We start from the raw sequence: 24,418 nt of genomic DNA, 5'->3' as shown, positions 1-24,418 counted from the left end.
CACCCCTTGTCCTACCTCTACAGTCCATATGAAGCTAGAGCCAACATGGATTAACATAGGGCTTCATATGGCTTAACAAGAAACACAATCAAGAGCTAGCAAAAATAGTACTCTTGAAGACACAACAAATAATATGAAACGAAATGTCAGTCATCTGCAAGACAAGACTTATGTAAATTCCAGCTTAGTGCACAAGTATTGATTTTATGCTTGCCCAAGGTATTCTCAAATGTAGAGCTGTGATAACTTTAAGGACTGTCTTCATTCACTCTATATTGTTTTTCTTATACAGTTTTCACAGTATTGTTTTTTCATGTATTAAAGCTTTTCTTGTACAGACAATTCAATTTCTAATCCATTTAATCAAGTGTCCCTGGTAGGAATTCCAGAATTTCAAGGTTTTTTCCCATCTCTTCATTCTATAAACCAAATGATATCTATCATATATATGTGTATATATATATATGTGTGTGTAAACAAAATACCTCCCTGCCACCAGTTTGATGACTTCCATCTTCCAGGAGATGATATAACTACCTGATGCTGAAGCTTTTGATCACACTGATTTCTGAATGAGCAATCATTTGCAACTAACAGATCCATCCTTCCACTAAAACCAAATTATCTTCATGCATGCAAAGAAAACTAGCTGAATTAGTTCATATCCAGCAGAGTAACTGTAAGAAAATTTACTTAAATGGTATCTTTTCTTTAAAAACAAAGTCAGCATTGTCTTTCTGCAAAGAATGCATTCCTATGGAGCAGTCTGGAACAAACAATGTGCAGTACTTCAGCAAAAGGTACATTTATGTGCTGCATGTAAGGCCAAACCACACCACAAAAGAAATACCTCAGGCTGTCAATAAAACTAACACAATTACCTTTTCTTTTTTTCTTCATGATTGTGGATATTATGTCCATTTGCCCCACAAATGTGGCTACACAATTACTTACACATTTACCCAATGGTGTCTGACTACTGAAAGTTACTTATCACCTAAGTATCTTTCAGAAACCACTTATATGCAGTGGTACTGCACTGCACTACTGGGGATGCTGCTGTTGGGAGAAATAGGACACCTCCTTGAACCTGCAAACATCATAGACTGTTCACTAACAAGCGTGTGCAATAGAAAGTAGGAACTTAAAACCTGTAATACTAAGCAGTAGAGAAGCTAAATTACTTTTCAGTAAGAACACGAGTAGTGCAAAGTGATTTCAAGGAGTGATTTTCTGAGACAGCTTTATACTTCATGCTAAAGCGGATTAGGAGAGGTATCAGCATGAATCGAACGACATGACACAGTGAATATGGATTAAGCCAAGGCAAAACCACTTTTTTTACCTGTCTGAAGTCAAAATAATTTATGGCACTGATGAAAAATTAAATTATTACCACATTTCATAAGATTTTTTTTTTTAAGAGAGAAAAATACTACTGAAAAATAAATCTAAGTAACTCACATCAAAACAACTGAAAGGCTTGTAGAAACTGTCTTCAAAATTGGAGAAAACTGGGAAAGCTCCTGTCCCATGGTGTATACTACACAAATGTTGATAACATAGCAATGTAAAATTGTTTGTCACAGAATATTCATTAAGCAAACCTGTGCAATAGAGACTACATTCCTCTTTAATCTATGTGCTTTAAAGGAGAAGTTAGTGAAGGGATGGAAAACATCCAGCCTTTATTAGAAATGATTTGGTTAATTACGTTTACCTTGTACTGAGACTTGCAGTTTTTGTTCCAGTAGGTGACTCCAATCCTTCCCCTGGCTTTGAGGATTTCTCTCTGTTCATTTGCTGCAGTATTGAGTTCAATTCACTAATAACATTAGCCTTTGGGCCTGAGAGAATTGGGCTTTTCACCTCCGTCATGTCACCCCATAGCTTAGATGTCCTTTGGGGAACAACTTTAGCCATATTGGGCTGAGCACTGATCGGAGGGGGGGGCGGAGCGGGAGGAGGGATAACAAAGCTGTCTACAGTTTCTTCAATTAGCGTATCCTTGTAAAGTGCATTGCTTTTGTTGATTATGGGCTTCATTTTTGGCTTAGGAGGTACTGGGGGTTTGTCCACCAGAAATGTTTGCCCATCTGCATAGACTGTACAAGTATCCACATTCTCCCCACCTTCTGAGGACAAGGTAGAGATGCTGGACACCGTTGAGATAGTGCTGGTTGTCTCTAAGTGATGGTCACTACTACTCCGACTGTCTACCTCCTCAATCCCAGAGTCAGTGACGTTATCAAAGCTGTCAGGGGGTGGCAGAAAGGAGGCAGGCAAACAGTTTGAAAGAGCCACTTGCTTTTTATTGTCTATGGAATTTGTTGCCTGGCTGGGGGCAAATGGCGCGGGTGAAGGTGTGCCATTCTTTCTTTGCGTAACCATCTCTGTTAGAGCCGAACCGGGAGCTGCGCGGTCGTCGGGGATATCAAAGCTGTTGGCAAACTCCAAGGGGGGTGGTAGTGGCTCAGTGAACATGAACTCTTCATCGATATCAATGGAAGCTAAGGGCGGTGGAGGGATGCGGAATGGCAGGATGACGGGGTCGTCCACAGAGCTGGCAGCTACAATGGTTTTGCAGGGAGATGCCGGTGGCTCAGGCTCAGCAGGCACAGTCAGCTCGCTTTCCGCTTCCTCACTCCCCTCTGGTCTCTCTGGTGGGGAGTTTTCAGGGTTGGATTCCACTTCAGTGCTCTTTTCCTCTTCATCTTCGGGCGCTTCATCTGACTTCGCTGTGTCCACAGTATGAACCATTAACAAGCCAGCTGACTTCTGTTGTGAAGTATCCATAATGTTTATTAACATGTTCTTCTTCTCCTCAGCTTTCTTTTCTTTCCCTGCATCTGTTTCATACTTGTTCTCGGTCTCCTGCCGTCTCAATGGGCCACGAGTGTTTTGCCTAGCGACAGGAGCAGTAATGGGAAAAGTCGTTTCCATATTGGGTCTCAGCTTTGTATCGATGTAAAGTGGTTTATTAAGGTCAGCTTTAACAGTGTCTCCTTTGCCTGGAATCTGCTGGGTTTGTTCTTTCATGGCTCTGTCCCTGGCAGAGAGAGCGAGGGCTAGTGGTGAGTTTGGATCTAATAGCTTTCCTGTGACTGGGTGAACATAACTATCTGAGCTGGGTGCATTCGCGGCCTTAGCTGCCACTGTACTGTTTTCAGTACCTTTCGTTTTGGACTGAGCATTTAATGTCCTTGAATCACTTTGATTGCTGGGTTCACTGCTATTAAAAAGATTTTCAGGCTCTCTAGGTGCGGGAATTGGAGACGGTGACATAAGCTGTCTAAAACCATCCTCACTACTAAACATTGCTTCCTCAGTAAATTTAGATTGCCTCATACGTGGTGTTGGTGGTGTTAGTCCAACATCCTCATCTCCCAGGTCTGTGGAGAGGAAGGCTGGAGAATTACGCCTTGCTTCCAGCCTCTTCTCCCTGTCCCTCACTGCTCCAGCGATGGCTGCTGCAAATGGACTGCTGACACCTAAGCTATCGTCGGGTCGAAGTTGCCCAGGTTGCTCTGAAGACTGAGGATCTATTTCCATGCTGCTCCCTTGACTGCTTTTCCCACTGCTGCTGGTGGATGGCTCTTTCACAATAATTGTCGGGATTGGAATGGAGCAGGTCTTTTCTGGACTGTCTTCAACATTAGATTGTTTCACCAGCATCCCCTTCCGCCTCGCTGGTTTGGCCGGCACGTAAACTGCTTTGCTTGCAATCTTCCCAACCTCAGAATAGGGATTTTCTGGCATCTGACCCCTCTTGTTCCTGAAATTTGCCTGAGATGCAGCACTCCGATTGTACAGGTCTTCAGAGTCCAGAGAGTATCGGTCCAGTTCTCGTCTGAAATAGATCCCCTTGTCCCTTATCATTGTTCCCACACTCTCAGGCCTAACCAAAGTAATTTTTGCACCTGAATTCTGATTAAATGGAGGTTTAATTGTTCCATAGCTTCTTGATGTCAGGGATTTGGGGGAGTTGTACAGAGAGGGAGAAGGTGGTGGTGGTGAAGGAGGTAAGGACTGTGGTGGTGGTGGGATATCTTCAGAGGTGTCAGGCATTGAAAGACTTCTGGTAAACTTCAGCATAGGAGGAGCCAAAAACTGCCGTTCTTCCTCTGTTATTCCTAAAAATCAGAAAGTATATTTAAAACACAGTCTTCCACTGGGATCCCTCACATTGGATTATTTCTGTATCCAATCTAAAGTGCCAGGGTGCATTTCACATGACATGAGGCATATGCAAAGTTATGAAAGAGCCTGATTCCTACCATAAGCATTCCTGTTCAAATTCCAGAAACCTGGATGCCAGAATTAAAAAGGATGCTACAGAATTTTAATTAAACTGATCACTGATGTGTAGGCAAATGCTTTGGGTTTAGGTACCACCAAGGTAGCTGTAGAGAAACACATTTGCTTTGAAAATTACTGAACAGGGAAGACATTCTGTGCAGAAGAGTAGTTTATATCTTGCTCTCCCACTCTATAAATGCACATAATAATGTAGCTTTGAAACTAATGAATTTTTAAGATGCATTTGAAACTTAGCAAAGCGACTGCGAAGATTCTATTGGGGAAAAAAATCACAATGTTTCATTTCAGAAGACGACATTATATTATGACAAATACAGCTTTTTACATAAATAAACTGGATAATATTGGGATAATTCAGATGCTGATTTTACATCAGCTTAATGCGTTTCTAAACTGAAAAACATCCTTACTAAGATTACTCCTAGAGAACAAAACAAGCCTAAATTTGGCTTTTTTTCTCTTTTGTAAAATCATCTATTGTCATAATTTGGAATGGAAAAGAGGTGAATTTTGTTCTGTTTCATCAATAGGGATTCCTTTGTAAGCTACACAACATTACAATGGTTTTGCCTCAATAACAAAAAAAATGCACTGCAAAGGGCTTGTACTGATAATTTGTTCCCTTCTCACTGCCCTTCCCTGTTAGAGGTAACATTCTAAAGAAAGGAATTAAAGCTCTGTAATACTTGCCTACTGCCATCAAAGCAGCCTGTGGAAATACCATCTTACACACAAACTTCTTTTCTCATGAACTTTGCATAAAAATTAAAGTCATTCACTGAGGTAAAGATGCTTTAAGAAAGAAGCAAAGCTACTAAAATTATGTGATTAATGCACAATCAAACTATACATCAGAAGCATTTTACCTATAGATTTTTGTCTTCTCATTGTACCCCGAGGTATACCCAGAAAAGGACCTTGAGGACTCCCTGGTACAGTGGGCGTCATCACAGCAATACCCTGTCTCTCATACATGGACTACAAAAAAGCAAACAAAAAACCCCACAAGCATTAAAGCATGCAAATCTTTCTCTCACATGTAAGTAACTCTGCTGTCATATCTGCTAAACCCCTGTCCCTTTTACTTAGAGTTCTTATGGAAAATAACAGATTTGGTATTATTTTGGTGAGGAAGTGAAGAGAAAGGGAAATCTGGGCTTTAGTTCCATGTTCATAAAATGAAAATGGCTGTAAGTGGGGTTAGTTGAAATTACAAGGCAATATGTTCAGATTCCAGCACATTTTGTGTGCAGCAAGAAACACGAAGCATGAGCAATTACCTTTTGTGTCATTCACTTCAAAAACCTGCATAGGTGTCAGCATTCACTCTGCACCAAGCTGTATGCTCTCTTTGCTTCTGAAGAACAGACCTATCCCTGGAGTCTTGCACAGACTCGAGGCGTTTTGCACAAGGTTACACTGGCAGTGAGCATCTCAGCTAGGAACTGAGGAACATCACCTGAATCCCAATATACACTCCATTGTCCCTCCTTCTTGTGGATCATCATGAATCTACTTGTTTTCTGCCTCTTAGAACAGCTTTAATTTCCTTCCAGCCCAAGTGTTTGTTGTACCAGATCTGATGCTCTTTTGGAGGCGTGGGTAATGGAAAAATACATTTAACATGCAATGAAACCAATTAGTTTTCATATGCAAAGCTCTGTAAGAGCAAGCTGTGCAACTGAACAATCCAATTTCAAAGTTCTGGAGTTTAAGTTTTTAATACATGCTGTAGTATTAAAGTGAATTCTTCCCTTACAAAAATCCTGTATTATTTAATCCAGATATTATATATGCCATTATTAATAATAAAAACTTGCATTAGAAGAAACCTTCACATTAGTGAAAACTGTGTGGCTGCACTAACTTATGGTGCTGAAACTGACTTTTGAGTGAAGTTTTTTAGCTTGGGGTTAGTGTTGTATTGACACCTGCAAGTTCAGAACTTATGGGGTCTCACCAGTTCAGATAAAAGGCAGAATAAGTTTACATGTGTCTGAGTAACTCTGGGGTAGCAATGCTGTTGATGGGACAGTCTCAGAATAAGAATAAGGTTGTAATGAGAAAAGTTTTACAAGGGGAACACTGTCTTCTGTTAAAAAGCTATTATTAGCAATGCAGAGTAGACCATGCCTTAAAAGTTACAGGTTAATAAAAGCAAAATGAGTATGTAAAGCAATGTTTGCAAACTCAGTTCTGTTGTATGCCTTGTACACTGCCAACCCCCCCCTCCAAACAGTTTCTGAAATGAAAGCAGTACTTCATAGCTACCACTCACATTCATATCTGTAGCTGAGGGAAAACATCTACTAGAAGGCCGCTGTTTAATAGTTGCCACTCTTGAGTCCACAGTTGCATTGTCTGCAATTCTTGATGGCTTGGAAACTGGTACTATTTCATCCACCTTATCTGTAATATAAAAGTATTCAGTAAAATAAATATCATTTGTCCCACAACTGAAAATTTAAGTATTGCAAGGTCAAAGGAAGAGATTTACTTCTCAAAAAAATGCAAAGTAAAAGGTTTTTTTTTTTTTTGGCATTTTAACAAGGCAATGCTTGAGCATCAGAAGTCGTGCAAGCCGAGCACTTTTTATTGCTGCTACAGAACATGCATGCTTTAGTTTTAAGCCTGCATGCATTCAATGTTTACTTAGTGTGACTCGAAAAACAATCCTCTTCTTCAAACCTTCAAAATGTGAAGGGAGAATATCTATATAGAAATGGAAAGAAGACCTTTAGAAATAATGAATCTGTACAGCACTGTTTCAAATAGAGATAAGCAGACTGTACTTAGCCATCAGAAGTTCAGTGATATTTTGGACAATAACAAGTACTCCAGAAGTGCTCTTTTATGCCTATTCTCCTTAAGTAATCACATCCTAATTTCTTCACACTCTTGGATTATCAGATTAGCATTAGTAACTGCATCATTTAAATGAATCTTTTATATGTATTTTGTACTTTAATAACTGAACAGTCTAGGAATATATTTAGCTGTGGTCAGAAACAGACCAAACAGACAAAGTCCAAATCTGAATGAGAACTTTAACATTTGGATTTGGGATTCTGATCTATTATATGATGTGACGATAAAATATAGGGAAACTTTAATCAGGATCTTCCAAAGCTGAGTGTAAGTTTTAGCCCTGTCTCCAACTTTGGTCACAAACAAGTTTCATCAGCATTTAATACATAACATTACTGCCTCAGACGGAAGACCTCCAAGTACCATCTTATCAGCTAATTATAGCCTGACAGCTCCTTTATTGCCACTTCTACTATTACGAAACTAAGGCATGGAGAAACTAAATAACTAGCCTAAGCCAGCAAAAAAGTTCAATGTTTGAATCTGTGCTAAAATCCAACTTGAATCATACCAGCATGTCTCCTTACTATGCCTTCCATTGCATTTGCTTTTCTGCATCATGCTAATTTAGTGGTTTTTTCCTTTGAAGTTTCACCAAAGTAAGGATTAGTTATATAGCCTGTGGTATTTATGTGAGCGAAATACCTCAGCCTGGCTCCTAGGCTTCCATAATGCGAGTCAGGGCAACGTTATTTTTCAGTAATTAGATCCATCTCCCAAATACCTGCTTTAGCAAACAAGGATAGCTACTGCATGAAGCTACTACAGACGTAAACAACACAGGGTTGTGGTGGCCTTGTGATGGTGTTACTATGTCAAGTATCAGATTTAGGGAGTTAAGTTTTACCTCTCACTGGAGAGCAGCGCACTCAGGGCCCTGGATATGAATATGGATGGGAATAAGGCAGGAGGAAAAGAGCTTTTGATCCCTCTAAACAGCAGATCTGGCTGATGCAAGGATGATTATTTTAAATGGGAGAAGAAGAGAGGGAAGACCTTTTAGCCTTCTGGTTAGGAAGAAGGTTGTCCTAGAAGTGGATATTTCAGTGTCACAGAGGGTCAGGGAGCAGGCAGGAAAGGAAAAGGTTGAGCAGAACCAGTAAGCTGAACACTGTTGAAAACTGTCTCACAAGAGTAGTGTTGCTGTTGCTTTTCAATTGAAGTTAGCATTCAATTCTTTTCATTGGTCTGCTTTATATTTGTGGGGTTTAAATCATCCAGTGGAAGGAGAAAAGGAAAAAAAAAATAAATCTTAAAATCATCACGTATTCAAAAGCTTCACATTTCATGACTTTGTAACACAAACTGTGAACTTCTGAAGGAAAAATATCTGCACTTCTGATCAGCAAAAGGCATCAGAAAGCAATGGCGTAACCATGGACATTTGACCTATACAGCAAAAATATGGCTAGACTTGAATCATCCTCAGGGGATCTATCACCAAGAGCTTCAACTGGGCAGAGATTTCCTGTTAAGTCTCTCCCACCCTTTTTAGCATCCCAGAAGCCAAACAACTGGTCTTTGGGATACAGAAAGAAGGAAGCTTTGGAAACTGAAGCAGTAGGTACTCAAAATCTGTAAACAAGAAATATAAATATACCATGTATGAACTGATCCCCTTTATTTTTAACAGACACATGTAACCATATACCCATTCAGACAACAAAAAGCTACAGGGAGAGAGTGATGAGGCTATGACAGACACTTGAAAAGCATGAAAATATTTGTTTGGGGATGAAACATACATACCCTCCAACTGCACTGATTTTGCTAGACAATACTACAAGTCAGATCCTAATTTCGGATCTGACCAAAATATCAGTTGGTACCAATTCTTAATACCATCTACTGTTCCCAGTTGGAAAAATCTTTGGTTTGTGCCGGTTTATTGCAGGTTACTTGTCTGTAGACAGGTTTTCAGTCCCTATAGCTGCTCCCATTCAAAAGGTGTTTTGTGCCTTGCCGAGTCTAGCTATAGCACTTACATATGGGAGAGGAGAGCAGGTTAAAGCTTAAGCTGCTCTGCAAGGAGCTCTTTAGGGGTTCCTCACGTAGTATTTCCAATGGCAGTGCTGCTATATCTGTGCAGCTTCTTCTTTAGCTCTACCTACCCTTTGATCAGAAAGCAAAGGTAGAGTGGAGGTTGTAGCTTTGAAACTACCACAAAAAATCTGAAGCTACAGAAGCAGCCAGCACGTGGAACGAGCTTTATTCTACATGGCAGCAGCTACATGGCGGGTCCTGCAGGATACGTCAGAATCTCAGCATCAGGCCGCAACTGCACCACACTTCTGACGTGAAAGCACTATGTAAAATAAAAACATTCTCACTGCATTATCAAATGTGCTCATTAGGCCAAGAGAATGAACTGGCTGAATTGTATTTAGCTGCATTCCAACTCATCCCAAAGAAATAAGACGGAAGCAGATTGGGACAAACTTTTACTTGCCTTTGCCTTTCACTGTTCATATCCACAGTACCAGTGTGCAAACCATGTATGCACCAGAAACACACATTCAAAAGGCAGCACGTACTGGAATAATTTGTCAGGCTTACTAAACAGCTTGTTTCCCAACCTCCTTGTGATCTTCAATACCCTGCAGCATGCATTCCTCTTACCAATGAGAGGGGAATCTTACAAGCTTGTGTTGGAAAGTCTCTTTACAAACAGTTTAAACTAAAGAGATATGAAAAAGCCACAGAATGGGTGCAAAAATTTACATCTGGTGTGAGGTGTGTGGACCACATGGCCAAAGAAGCACGCCTCCAATGGTGTTCTTCAAAGGAACGCAGGTGGACATAGGTGGAAGGGAAGAAAAGATTCCTTAGTGGAAAAAGCCTACGCTGGAGGTTGGCCATGCCAGCTGCATTTCATGGTTATACCGGTCATTTAGCAAAGTAGAGCCACAAGCACACACACACACTTCTAAGGGAGCAATCTATGGCTGGCTGGTAGGAGAACCAAACAGTAGTTGCTTTATTCTGAGTAACTTCAGTCTCGCAGAAAGACAGGGAAGAAGAGTCTGTGGCTCACTGGACAGAGAGCGCAGCTCGGTTGTCATCATAGAAGAGGAGTTTTAGGCCTACAGTTATTCTCTAGTATTTGCCAGAGGAGGAATTATCACTGCTTTGCCATATAAACTCTTCTGAACCTTTATGAGAAGTTACAACGGCAATGTTGAGAGTCAAACACAGGAGCCATGCTACACCTGTGATCATCAGTTACCACTGCTCAAGGGGCTCCTGGTAACAGCATCCTTTTGGAGAACTGTCAGGGATACCACATGTATAAGCCAGTCTGATGCCTCTGCATGCATATAGCAATTTAAGTGCCACTAGATTAAATTCCCCCGAGAGAGGCAGCACCAACAGATATAAAATAATTTATTGTAAACTGCATTTCCATCTGCCCCGTGGGTTACAAACTGGACCCGTGCTCTGCTCAGGGTGCCAGCCCTCAGGAAATTACACGGCCTAAAGGCACAGAAAGGAGTTGCATTTTATCAACATGTAGGTCGTCTCTGATGAAAAGCTCTTAAATCACAGACAGAGTAGCACAGTACCCAACAGCACGTCCTGACTTTTACATTCTCAAGAGGTCTGGCTGCTAGGCAAGTTGCTTTATCTGTTTTTTTTTCTTTTTCTTTAATAATTAATATCTATGATAATTACAGGGGACAGTCTCCTCCTCACAGATTTGTTGCAGGAGATGGTTCTTATCCCCACAGAACTCATTGCTAAGTGACTCCTGTTTCCAATCCCCAGACTCTCTCAGAGGAAAAATTATAATGCTGCCCATCAAACCACCAGATCCATCATAAAAGGAACTTTGAAAATGAGAGTCAGGTGCCTAGATAGATCTGGTGGCACATCACTGTAACAGGCCCCAAAAGATAAATATGAGGTATGATCCTGGCAACATTACTTATTGTACGACATAGCCAAGACATGTGGATTAGCTCCACCGAGGGTCTTAGAAAGTGAGCTTGTCAGACCCACAGAGGATAAGAATGATCATGATCCGGTACAGGCTAACCCCAACACCTCAGGCTGGCATGCCAGAAACACCAGGCAAAGACTGATCGAACACAGTTTTGGAGGCGAGTATTGCCAAGACCTGTATACTTACCACCAAGTCCAGAACGCTTGCTCAGAGGGGATGGGATAATGGAGAAAGAAAACTCAAAAAACAGCTGCCTCAAGAAATGATTTGTATTTGTAAGAAAAGCAATGAATGCCTGGCACAGAGTAAAAAAATGCTCGTATGAAGTTAAAGTGAAAGAACAGAGGCAAATGTTCTTCAAATACCAGCAGCACACATCGTTAACAGTGCAAATATAAACTACAAAATGTTAGACTAATCTAGTCAGCCAGAATACAATGTTAGCCAATGTAGGAAATGGTTGAATTCTGCCACTGATGGCCTTATGGCTAAGAATTAAAAGGACAGGCACATTAAAAAAAACCCTAAAAATCCTATGGTGTGGTTATTTTTTCTTCCCTCCCCCTTTTGCCTGGCGTGTAGGCATGGGCAACGAGGCCCTCTCGGTTATGGCTCTCTGCAGCCGGCCACTGCGACAAGGCAGCGTGGCCTGCGGTGGTTCTCGAGAGTCGCTCGTCCCTTCGGCCCCTGGTAAGCACACAGTGGAGGATGCCACTGCGTCCTCACCAGTCCATGTCGAGGCACAAGTTAACTCGACATGGGGGGTGGCTCTTTGGGAGATGCGTGTTTCAAGGACCTGCGTCCTTGGCTGCTTGAGGAAAGCTAAAATCTCTGACAGGTAGTTATGGATGGCTCTTGTGGAGGTAGCCACAATGCCCAGCTGCAGCTCCATACGGCCCATGGACTGTGACATGAGACCCATGGACTGTGCATGCTCCCTCTTGATATTTTCCAGCAGCTGCACAATCCTACTGTTGGTTTCCATCAACAGCTTCTCTCCCTCTGTTAGCTGGGGCTGCCCTCTCCAACCCCGATCCCTAGGGACAGGCTCAACACCGCAGCGCTCTTCATTCATTTCATCATTTCCCTCCTCCTCAGGAGAGTCACTTTCAAACTGAGGAGTCCTACTGAGTGACTGATCCCCGGGAGACTGTATGTCCATGGTACACTCCGGAGTCCGCGCTGGCGTTTGAAATCCCTCAAAATCCTCCCCAACGTTGCTGTGCGTTTCAGACGAGGACAACGGCCACTGCCAGCTCTCTGTGGTCCTGGCTGGCGAGTCTTCGTCAGAGGCAGGCACCGAGGATTCCTGTTCTTCAGCCGGTGTGGACAGCGAGCTCCCTCGGTGATGGCCAGCTTGCCCCGAGGATCCAGGAACCTCCCCATCTTGTTCCCCAGTGACATCTGGCAATCAAATAGAGGAGCAACAACCACTGTATCTGAGGCCAGGCAGATGGAGGTATCTACATGCATTGGACAACACACAGAAAGAAGCCAGTTGGGAAGCCAGAGTGTATGTGTTTGGGCAAACGGAAGGGCGGACTAAAGTTTAGTGAATGCACTGGGCACGTGGCACTTGACATTATTAACAGCTTTTGGTATAAATGCACACTGTCCTGTACCCATAACACACACAGCCATGCTGCATCCCAAGGCAGGAACTACCAATTCACCTCATCGTGACTGTGACAGGAAATGTCAGTGAACCTATCAAAAAGCTCACCTATGCACTGCAGTGGTGTCAGTCAGAAATCCCTGGGACGAGCTCAGGGCCAAGTGTCCAATTGAGCTTCCTGGGGTGCCAGATGTGCTCCACCACTGGCTGAGGGCAGCCCTTTGTTGTTCTGAAGCACTGCTGTCTATCTTCACTTTTGTCCGACGTCTCACGTCACTCCCACCCCCAGTGTGCTCTCTCCCAAATCACTGCTGCAGCATGACGGTGGCTGTCCACAGCGTGTATCCCGCGAGCAATGCCCTCCCTAACATTTGCCAGATTTTCCTTGTTCTTTTCTCCAAACAGCAGGAAACGCTTCCTGAGGGCATTGCTCGCCAGGATCTCATCGTCTTCTGAAAATAAACTTAAGTTTTGCCCTCCCCTGGCTACCTCTTCCCTTGCCTGAGGGCACATGGTGGAAATCTGGGTGCAATTGCTTCCCTGTGGCAGCTTAGTGTGCAAAGAGGCATCGTTACAGACATTGGCAAGGAGGATATTGTGCATATGCTTACTCTACATCCTCCCCTACATAAAATGCACTCCCAAAGGCTAGAGATGGCAAAGCTTTTTGCACCCGCAGCGATCACTGGCTCACAGTAGAGCACAATCTGCCCAGCACCATTCTTGGTTACAAGAGTCAGTGGCTGTAACTCTCACCCTTTCCATGCTTCATATAAAAATAACCATGAGTTCATTTTGTTTTTTTGGGGGGACAATTTGGTCATCAGAGATTAATCTGGGGTGGTCTGGCTAAGATGTTGCAGAATGGTAGCAAAAAAAAAGCCTGCATTCCTCATACTCAGGCAAGGGATATGGGAGAAAAGTGCTGCTGTGGGGAAGACCGTGACCTGAACAGTAGTGGCTGGCTGTGCTGCTCACACTACAGTGCTCTGGGTACCAGCCTGCTGTCATGACTGCTCTCTGGCAGCTCAGTCTTGAAAAATGTCATTTAAGGAGTAATTTCTGCTCTGTGAAAGACCCTTATATAGATGCTGCTCTTCAGAACTCAATTTGAAGCTGTAAGCTTACATCTGGAAGGTGCTGCTGAGGTCATGTTAAATGATACTTCTGGTTCTGTTTATGAATCTGAAAAGTCTGGTTTTGTTTGAGTTTTTAGTTGTTCTAGTTTATATGGTTTTAAATGAAAGCTCCTTCTGACAGACCCAAGGATCTCTCCTCCTGTATATCAGTCCCTGTCTACCCTCATGTGGTATTCCTTATTTCTTCACCCAAGTGCCTCCAATATTATTCTGCTCTAAATGGGATTCTGTGTGGCTTAATATGATTTTAAAAAATGCTAAAATAATGGGTATTAATTGTGCATTTAGGATATTCACTACTTCAAAGTATTCACATTCAAAGTATTCACATTCTCTGTGTCTGCCTGGACTGTCCGGTTGCATGTTTTATGGAAAGTGAGGATGAGATTGTACTTGTAAAAAGGCATGAGCTCCTTATGAAAATGAATCTTAGGGACAAACTGTCATGCAATCACTGGCTCTTCCACTCCATGGAGATTTGAAAGGGACTGTATATCTACCTAACTATAGTAACTGCTTCTTCCTTCACAACTCTTCTCTCCCTATGCCTAATACAGCTGTCACTACAATCCTTCATTAACAAATCTCTCTTAACAGCTCTCTTAACAACAGGACCACGAAATTCTTTCTCAGCATTTTCCTATCTCAATACACATGAAAAAAAGAACAAAAAACCAGGGGACCTAGTTTTACCACACATAGCAAACACACATTTCAGTTAAATTCTATAGAACTGGAGAAAGATAAGGGATCATGTATATTCATTCTGGTAGAGCCACTGGTCATACAAAAGGTCTTTGTATTTCTTTTGACAAATCATCAGAAAATTGTCCGTATTTGAAAGCTCTATTTTCCTGACAAGTGTTCTACACACCTAGCAACTGGTAAGTAAGAGAACGAAACTCAACTGACAGTCAAAAGCTGAAGCAAAACAGAACAAAAGACCCCTCCAAACCCCACATTAACTAATGAGTATTTCTGGAATTAGTATCACTGGATTTAGTTGGTCCAGGTTCAGGGGGATCATAAGAACACTTTTGTTATTTGTGCATGTTTACACGTTTGCCAGAGGCTCAAAAGAAAAGCTTCTGTGAAAAAACATACTAAATTTTTGCAGAGTTCCTAATTCTCTATGAAAATGTATCACTTGCTGTCCTCCTAATCACTATGTTCAGCCTTTCTGAGCTGAAAGAACAGCATCTGGCATAGGTGACCAATAACACAAATGACAAAGCACAAGAAAACAGTGAAAACCCCTGGGCAGAAAGTTAATTGTGGAAACTACTGGCGAATACTTATGAATAATGAATACATTCAACAGGTTTTAGGATAGGTTTGTGGATTGACTAGCAATGAAAAAGAGGAAGATTCGTAACTGTTACTATATGTAACAACGTGTTCAATACCTCTAGTAACTCCAGTTATGGGAAGCTTTGTGAAGCATTGACATGGGGCATAGGGAAACCGAGGCACGGCCTTACACAAGCTTTTGTACACTATAGAGCATTCCTGGGAAAACTGCCTGAAGGTCACTGGCTGTCACCACCTTTATGAATGTGTCAGTCTCTGCCCAATAAATCCATTCCTTGATGACCAAAGGTCGCCCTATAATTCAGACTGGATCTTGGCAAGATGATTGCACTAGTGGCTATGTTAGTGCTGTGGAAAAGGCGTGCCAGTTACAGTAGGGGCACTGGAGAACTTGGTTTGGCCAGAAACTGTCCTTATTGGCCAAAGACGGTGACTACTTCAAACAGGTGCTGAAAGTGGGATTAAAGCTGACTGAAAGAGTTACCTCAGCTAACTGCCTTTACCTGGCTTCCTTGGCAAAGGGGTGACTCCCAAGTGACTGTCAAGTCAGAATTAGCTATGGACCAAACTATATACCAACATGGTTCATCTTACTTGGTTGTTAACTGCCTTAAAAAAGATATCTCTCATTTAAAAACAAGTTTTAAACACAGTGTGTACAGAGAAGTACGGCTAGCTTCCTTAGGGATAAAGCAAAGGGAAGAGTCAGATTCTCTGATCTAATTGCTTCCACCTTACATACCATTCCTACACACAGCATTTTACTCACAATGATATATACGACTTACAGGCAAAACAGATCACTTAGGTCTTTTATAAACATCTTTATACCTAATGATACCAGCCAACTAACTGACAGTCTCCAAACTGTGACTTGCTTCATGTTCCTAACCTCACCTCCCTTGCTCTGACAGGGCATGACTCCCATTTTGGTCTTGAAGTGACCAAGTGAAGACTCAGAAAGGAGCATGCATATGGGCTAAAGGAAATATAAACATCTGGAAGGCAGTGATCCACTGAACTTCCGCTTTCATGTTTGATTACAGTGAGCACTACTGCAGCTATTTCCAAAAGTTACATGGGACTCACGTTTTACCTTGCTGATCCTGTTGTGCTTAAAGAAAAAACGAGATCTGTTATTAAAGTGGTCCATGTAGGAGAAACTAGTGAACCTTCATCAAAGTCCTGGCTATCTTCCTTTCCCATCTATTTCTGTAGCAAAGCCCATAGCTGACTGCTTGTACCAGTGTTTGCACTGGGCTGATAAAGCCTGGTCTGATGTGTTAAATTAGCAATTCCTCCTGGTGGCCACAAGAGAACTGCTCCATCTTTTGTTCCTGCAGGGGTGATCTGTGGTTTGCCCAATCCTATTCTGAACATGTTGATTAGAAGCCAGGATTATTCTAGCCTTTAGGTTCATGAACATGTCCATCATTTTGGAGCATTGTTATACCATGCTGTCTCTTTGCATCACAACATTCATTACCAGCAAGAGTCTTTTACATTTGTTATTAGACATACTTAGGATTGTAGCAGTTATTGGGTTAAGATACACAGAGAACTGAATAGTCGATTCAGCTGTAGGGATAGAGGACTGAGACAGAGGCCAAGAACAGAGCAGGGCTTTGGATATAAACAAACTTCAGAGACATGAGAGGTATTTCTTTAACTTTTGTTCACTGAAGAACATTTGAGACTTATGCCTGTGTTGTGCCTTACCTGCCACTTGGACTGGCAGCTGATCCCTCCCCTGAGATGTGCTGCTCTTTAAGAATCCCTCCTTTTGAAATCCCACCATTTCTGTTTCACCTCTGCTACTGGATCGTTGCCTTTTCCATTATCTTTCCTTTTCAGGTTCCCCACCAGTGGAGCTGGACGTGAGGGGTGGGGTACCGTCTTCCTGCTGACAGGTAGGTGGAGATGTTCCTTGGCCACAACAAGTGGCCAGGAGCTCAACAACAGCAGTAACACAGTTGCGGAGCTTCCTGGGACCTGCCTCTGCTGCTCTGGACCTGGGCCTCTGCCTGTATCTGCATCATGCCTCCTGGGGTGGGTGCATTTTTCAAACTGCTTAGGTACACCAAGGTGACAGATGCCTTGTAAATACCTAAGATAGATACAGACAAAAACTGTACCATGCACAATCAGTTATGCAAAACTTCATACAATGCCAATTGCTCCTATATGCTGTATTATCACCCACCTTTTCTAGCATTTGCAGTCAACCACAGTCAAATATTTGGCACATGTATTTTTCCTTTTGAAAAGTGATGGGAACACAGGACATTCATTCTTCCTTGGTGTCAACAGGTCTAGACACATAGCCCTTAAATGTCAGGTTCTGCATACGCACATATTTTGCTCCATAGCCTTCCCTAAATATGAGTTTGCAAGCTGAGTTTAATTCCTTTCATTAGCTGCTAAAATTTATTTCCTTGTCAATAAACTGCAAAAATCAGTTCTATAAGTACTAAAGGGGTAGTCTTTAGGTGTATAGATTTGTTTAAACTACATTAAAACATAGCTATGATGTTGCTTTTATCTCATGGATTAATTTTATAATTTCTTCTATTTTTAACTACAAGCAGATTCATTTTAGTATAAAGACCAGGAGTGATTATGTGTATAAGTTTGCATGTCTGAAAGAAAATAAGCATCTAAACCAAGCAGATGCACTTATTTACACTGTATTACTTTTAGATTTTTGTCACTTCCTATATTTATACTAAAGACCTGGTCCTGCTTAGTTTATGAAAGAATAGCTGGAAAGTAACTTGATAAATACTTCAGGGTGAATGTCTGTGGATGGGAGAACTATGTGAAGGGCAATTTGGACAAACAATGAGTATGGGAATCTAAATAAGGCTCTCAAAGAAGCAGATGAACTCCAGTACTAAGGGGGTGGCAGCAGAACGATGAGAACTGATTTCAAAAGAAAGCTTGATCAGACGACAGAAGTTTGTATGATAATGTTGCCTGTCATAGAAGCAGTTGTGCTTGATGGAGTGATTTCTACTGTCTCTGGGGAAAACCAGGTGACTCCTATTTGCAGATGATTAAAAATGGATTTTTTAGCTATTAGCTATGCCCACTGACAACTGATGTCTTTCTTTTTAGCTGTTCAAATCAGAATACATGTATAGAAATTCATCAAAGACCAAAAGTAGGTAAAGTATAAGTAGGCCTTCAACATACTGCTCAGCATTTAAAGACTAACCTAATGCTAAAGCACTGCTTCAGAGTAAGAATATTAAAGGTTAAGACTGAAATCCAAATTTGTTGTTTATGATCATATTTAGAGGAAAGAAATAACAAGTTCAGCCTCCAATTATGTCATGTAAATGTAGAGTTAAAGAATATACAGGAATGGAATGAGTTTTCATTTAGACAATTAGGCTAATCCTCATAAATCTGCCAATACGAGCACATTTTAATCTGGGATTAACTTCTTTCAGTCCCACCCCACGTGAACAATTTGCAGGATTGTGCTTAAATCACAATGCCAAAATCACACATTTACCATACTACAAACAATAGGCAGAGAATATTACTTTAGCAGTTACCATCATGAGGAAATAACAGAAGTGCTTTGCAATACAGTCAAAACCATAAGCCATTTGAAACACTTTTGTTCTATAAAAATGGAGTAAAAATACTTGGATATTCTCTAGGATACTGTAAACTCTACAAAGCACATTAAAATCCATAAAAGGGAAAACTTAGATAAATCAGTAAAACATAAAAACTGCTTAGTGACTAAAATGAATCATTGAACATTGAGTATCTACAAATACCATTACATGATTTATGAAAAAGATCTGTATGTATTCACAATAATGAACTAGCAAAACTTTCTGGAAAGAAAGTCTTGTGCTTCTAGGGCTGAAAATACTTTCACATTAGTACATATAAATCACATATACATACGATAATCACACCATCAAAAGTAATTTTAAGGAAGGCAGAAAACTGATATGATCAAATTTTTTCTATAGATACAATTTTCAAGTACCAGCTCTTTAACAGTATGTTCAATTAATGAAAGAATTATACAGGCCTTTAAATGCACCTGCAATCCTGAAGCCTTATAATTCAGCCTACCTTGAAAGAGGAATGGTCATTGTCTAACAGTGGTTTCTGTTCAAGAACAAAAACAAAGCAGAGAATATAGTCAATACCCACTCCTACCCTGCAAGCCAGGTGGAATTTAAGTGGCAATTTGATGTTCTGTTTAAGAGACAGCATTTGAAAATTTGGCCTAGTCACAAAAGAAAGACAAGGAACCAAAAGAAACCAAACAGAAAGGTGAAGGACCTAAGACACTTGCAGCCTTCTCTGTTCTTACACTTAATTCTCACGCTTCCACACCGAGGGGAAAAACCAAACAAACTAATGATGAATTAGCTAAAACCATTTATTTTTAATTATGTTAGAAATTAATTAACATGGGTATGTGAACATTCGAAGGAAAAAAAAAGAGAAATAGCAGCAAAGGGAGTTTTGAGATGAGGGAGGTAAGTCCTTCATCTCCCTGGCTCCTGAAAAAGAGAGAGAACACATTAAAAGTGTTGAAAAAGTTTTCCACTGCCCTAACTGTACCAGGCTGGAAAACACATGCAAGTTTTACTGTTCCTCAGGCACTTGTGATTTTCAGTATGTGGTTAGATATTCAATTAGTAATATCTGGGTATAGCAAGTGACACTCACATATGCCAACGTATTTAATTCCTCTCTTTCCAAATGCTACAAACCCCAGGTTTTCTTTAACACTTACAATTCCTTTTCCAACTTCTTTTATACCATTGTCTTGTTTGGTTGATGCTGAAAGGTTTTGAAAACCTTTTCACTTACTGTCCTGTAGTAAAGAAAAACAAATATCAAAAAAAGGGTGCTACATACTCAAGAATAAGCTGATAAATTCAAAGTAATACTAGCACCACACAGAGACTCAACTGACCTCTGCCCAGGATTCCAGGTGTTTGTATACTATTAGTTAAAGCTGCCCATGTCACCCAACGTAAACCCTGGTTTGAAGTGTTCAGTACTTAGAGTTACCTCTTAATTCTGTGCCTAAATTTGCTAATCAGCATATCACCAGGTAGGAGACAATTTTTTTTTCAGTGGAAAACATAATGTTAGCATTGTGCTCCTTGAAATGCACTGATTTTTAATGCTTTGCTCTTCCAAAGTGTTTTAAAAGCACGTATGTCATAGGCACAGTCTTAATCCTTCACCTTCTTATGCTGCTATGGACTCCTCACGAGTATACAACTCCTAAAACCTGTAGCCTTGCTACATCAATAAAAACTGGGGCACATAGTTTCTCGCACATACACTTCCCAGATTCCCCCAGGAGTCACTGCTTTGTGCTGGTGAAAAATGACAACCTGATGACAACCTTTATCTTATTACTACATTGCTATCTCATTAGCATTGCAAATATGTAATGCAAATCAATTACTTACACGGATACCCTTCAAGAATTCTTCATTAAGCCTGATGCCTTTTGCTCTCATCTTCTAAAATACAGTGGCTGGTGAAGATCAGAAAAACTTCTTCCTGCATAAAAGCACTGCAGATGCTGGAAACTATCAAAGGAGTTGACGTTGTGAGTGCTGTGAAAGTTGCTTTGATGGTACTTCCGTTGTTTCCTGCAGACAAATCTGCATCATCAACTTCACCCCAGTGAAATAAAAACCTCATTTTTGAACCCAGACGCCTTTGTGAGTGCTTTCTTCAAACACAACATAAAACTGTAAGCTAATCCACTGCTTGGCATTCATTGATATGTATTTGCTCTGCAATTTCATTGTTTCAGATGCCATTTGAATGTGCCACCTTTGAAACAATGGACGACAGGAATGGGATGAAGCGTGGATGCTTATTGCAGACAGAGCTAATAATATTTCTTTTGAATGCCATCAACTGATATTTTTCTATTCAAATAGAAAGACTTGATGCCACGTAACAATATTCTGCGTGGATGATAGCACAGTTACTCTGTACCTGAGAGGTGGTACTAACATCTAAACTGTTCACAAGAGGAAAATCCTACATTTGTATTTGGTACTAGAGCCCACACCAAACCCCATAGATCAGCATCAATACACATAGAGGGATTATCTTATATTGATTACCACATCACATCTATGCACAAACCAACCACCACCCCAGCTCACTACTGACACTCATGTGACACTGTCAAAGTGATATTTATTAATGCAGAAGAATAATTTATCCTGTCATTCCCATTCCACTATGAAAATATATCTTGCTCTAGTCTTAATTTTGTACTTTCTGTTAGAGGATTTTTATATGAGGTTTTTAAAATGAAACACTGTCCACTTTAGCTTTCAGTGGAAACTCCAAATTGCTCACTAAATCAAACCCATTTCCTGGCAGTGAAAAAGCTTTAAGAGAATGAAACTTGTAAATCATGTACCTAGACATTTACAGAGCTTAGTTTATGGATGTGTTCCTTAAGTAACAACTAATTTTAACATTCTCCATCCACAAGAAGTTAAGTGATGAACCAGTTGAAAAAAACCTGAAGGAAACTCCCTTAAAAACAAGCTTTTCATAAGCCACATAAACTTTTCTATGAGAAGTTAAATCTATTATTTTAAAATATTAATCTTGAAACTGATATTTTCTACAGTGATGAGGAAAATGATAACCTGAAATTTTTCTTTTAAGGTTTTTAGAGTATTATCAAATCTTCTTTTTAATTTGCTGCATGAATATTTTGGTTGCTCTTCAGTATTAACGGGCTCACTACACATTACCTGGAACTGTATTTTAAGTACTGCCTCCAAAAAACTGCTGCTACAACTGTTAGTTTACATGTTGCCATAATGTACTTATCCAACAATTCCTGTGAATGTACAAGACACAAAAGAAAAAAGAACACCTCTTCTCCCTCCCCACTATCCCACAGAATCCAGAAAGTGGTTTCCCTATTGAAAACACATCCCTCCAAACATACAGTTTGAAGTTGGATGCTGTTTCTCCAGCTCAGGCAACCACTTTAAGCAGAACACCAGTGACAGGGATGAAGTACAGGTTACATTTTAGTGACTCTGGCTATGTGACTGCAGTCAAATGCTTATACTGCCCATGCCATACTGCTGTGAACCCAGAGAGGTTGTCACCTGGATCTTCAGACACAAACTTCCTATCTTCTATCTGAACATAGAAACCACAGCCTATGTCTTTCCCTCTTCCTAACTTCCCAAGTAGCCATGACCCCTCTCAGAAGACAACCAACAAAACCAGTCAAACAGAAGCACAAAAGCCATTATTTTCAGCTTAATGCCTCCCGCATCTATGACCCAGAAAACTGAATTTTCCATTGAAGGAAAACTCTCCAATAACAATGTAAAGATTTTTTTTTTACATGCTGCCAAAATACATTTTTCAGAAAAATACCAGTAGCAATGGGATTTATTCTGTCACATTCTCTGAATGGGGAATGGCAAATATCACTTCCTGGAACCTTTGTTAGTGAGCTGAAAGCAGGTCAGGAATGAACAGAAATGTAAAGAGTGGAAAAAAATAATCCTGATTTTTGTCCCATCTAGTGTTAAAAAGCAAAAGCTTCCCTGTTGAGAGAAGCCACTGCCTACAGCCTAACTTTCCCTTCCATGACACTGAACTTTGCTGAAGAGCAGAATGCAGACTGTTTTACCAGCTATCACCCAGGGGCTTGGGGAGGTTTTAGACCCTTCCTTGGGTTGGACGCCATGAAAACGTGGAAATGACACAGTCCCTGCTCAGGAGAGCTCACAATCTAGGAGAGCAAAATGACATACAGGAGTATGGAAAAATAAAGCTCAACACAAACAAACTTTGCATACATGTATATACATTTACATTTAGAAAAGCTATCCAAGTAACACCACTATTTCTACCTGCCCCTCTGCCTAGCCATCGTTACTTAGATGATTGCTTAATAGGGATCATAGGGGAAGTGGGTATTAGGAGAGATTTCAAGGAGAAGGATGTGGCCTTATGAATCAGTTCAGGGAGGGCACTCCATGCATACGGGACAGCGTGGAAGATGTTATACTGAAAACTTAAAATAGTGCAGAGCAGCATTTCTCCAGGTCAAAAAATGCCAGTGTTGTGTGCAAGATCCCTATTTTCTGAGACAGAGACAGTGTGGTTATGGGAGTAACATTTGGCCATTAAAGAGACAAGTGAACTCACTAACATAGGACTACACTGTGGATACGTTACTGGCCACGGATACTCGGAGGCTGCCAGGTAGCACAGTAACTGTGGGGTGATGATATGAAAGGGTTTGGAAAAGAGTTGGATACAAAGAAGGAAAAAAAAGGCAAGATGAAGGAAAGGAGACAAAAGTAAGAAATGTGGGGACTATTTTCAAATGTAGTCTTCTGTTTGAGTTCTTAGTGTGTTTGCAATTTATTAACTAAGTAACTAAAAACATATAGAATAATTAATGTACATTTGACACCATAAAATAAACTGGACTATATGCCAACATTTACATTATGTTATTATCCTTCACTATGGAAAGGTGAGAAACAGGTTAAACAAGAGACAAAATGCTTCCCCTTACCCTTCTTCTTCCGTACTGAAGCTTGGAAATAGAAAGGGAATGAACTGTGAATCAATTCTGAAGGTAATTTTTATATGCTAAATCCTTGTCTGTCATTTTGAGCATAAACATTATTTTTCCATCTAAGAAGTCAGTCTCTCCCTGCTAGCTTCTGCTATGCATGTCTCTATCAAACCACAGCAGATAGATAAACAGCTTGGCAAAAGCACAGTTTATCAGGCTTTATACCTCAACTATAAGAAACTGCTCCCCTGCAGGTATTAGGGACACATGTACATATTGTTTCCTAAATGGTTTATTAAAAACAGTATGTGGGGCAACTTACTTATACCAGGGCTTTCCAACTATGATAACAGGGGATTTTCATGCAGACTAAAGTGGAAAGGAATCAGAAGCACATGTTATTTGCCACATTTTGGATTAACTCATTTGAAAGAGAACAACTGAGATGGTCTGCTCAGTATTATGGAGCACAGTCTGGCTAAATACATGTCAATAAAACTGTAAGTAGAGTTCAGAGCCAGGCAAAGGAAGTGACTGTAAAGAATGCAAGATCTACCTATCTATCTATCTATCTATCTATCTATCTATCTATTTAGAAAAAGATGTTATTTAGCTTAGGTAAAAAAATAGACTCT

General features: G+C 40.7%; 1 protein-coding gene across 2 annotated transcripts in view; it reads right to left on the bottom strand.

Annotated features, from left to right (window-relative positions):
- The window catches only part of SHANK2 (SH3 and multiple ankyrin repeat domains 2), a 343,309-nt gene that overhangs the window by 10,892 nt on the left and 307,999 nt on the right, over positions 1-24,418 (bottom strand). For both annotated transcript variants that reach the window (XM_005154182.3, XM_034062090.1), the window contains 4 exons: positions 23,781-23,801; positions 6,599-6,729; positions 5,166-5,298; positions 1,721-4,133 (listed from right to left, as the gene is read on the bottom strand). In XM_005154182.3, the coding sequence (XP_005154239.2) occupies positions 1,721-4,133; positions 5,166-5,298; positions 6,599-6,729; positions 23,781-23,801 (2,698 nt within the window). The remainder of the gene's footprint in view (positions 1-1,720; positions 4,134-5,165; positions 5,299-6,598; positions 6,730-23,780; positions 23,802-24,418) is intronic.

The sequence above is a fragment of the Melopsittacus undulatus genome, chromosome 4, assembly GCF_012275295.1.
Source record: "Melopsittacus undulatus isolate bMelUnd1 chromosome 4, bMelUnd1.mat.Z, whole genome shotgun sequence".
NCBI lineage: Eukaryota > Metazoa > Chordata > Aves > Psittaciformes > Psittaculidae > Melopsittacus > Melopsittacus undulatus.
The sequence above is the reverse complement of the archived record's forward strand: the minus strand, read 5'-3'. Positions and strand labels throughout refer to the sequence as shown.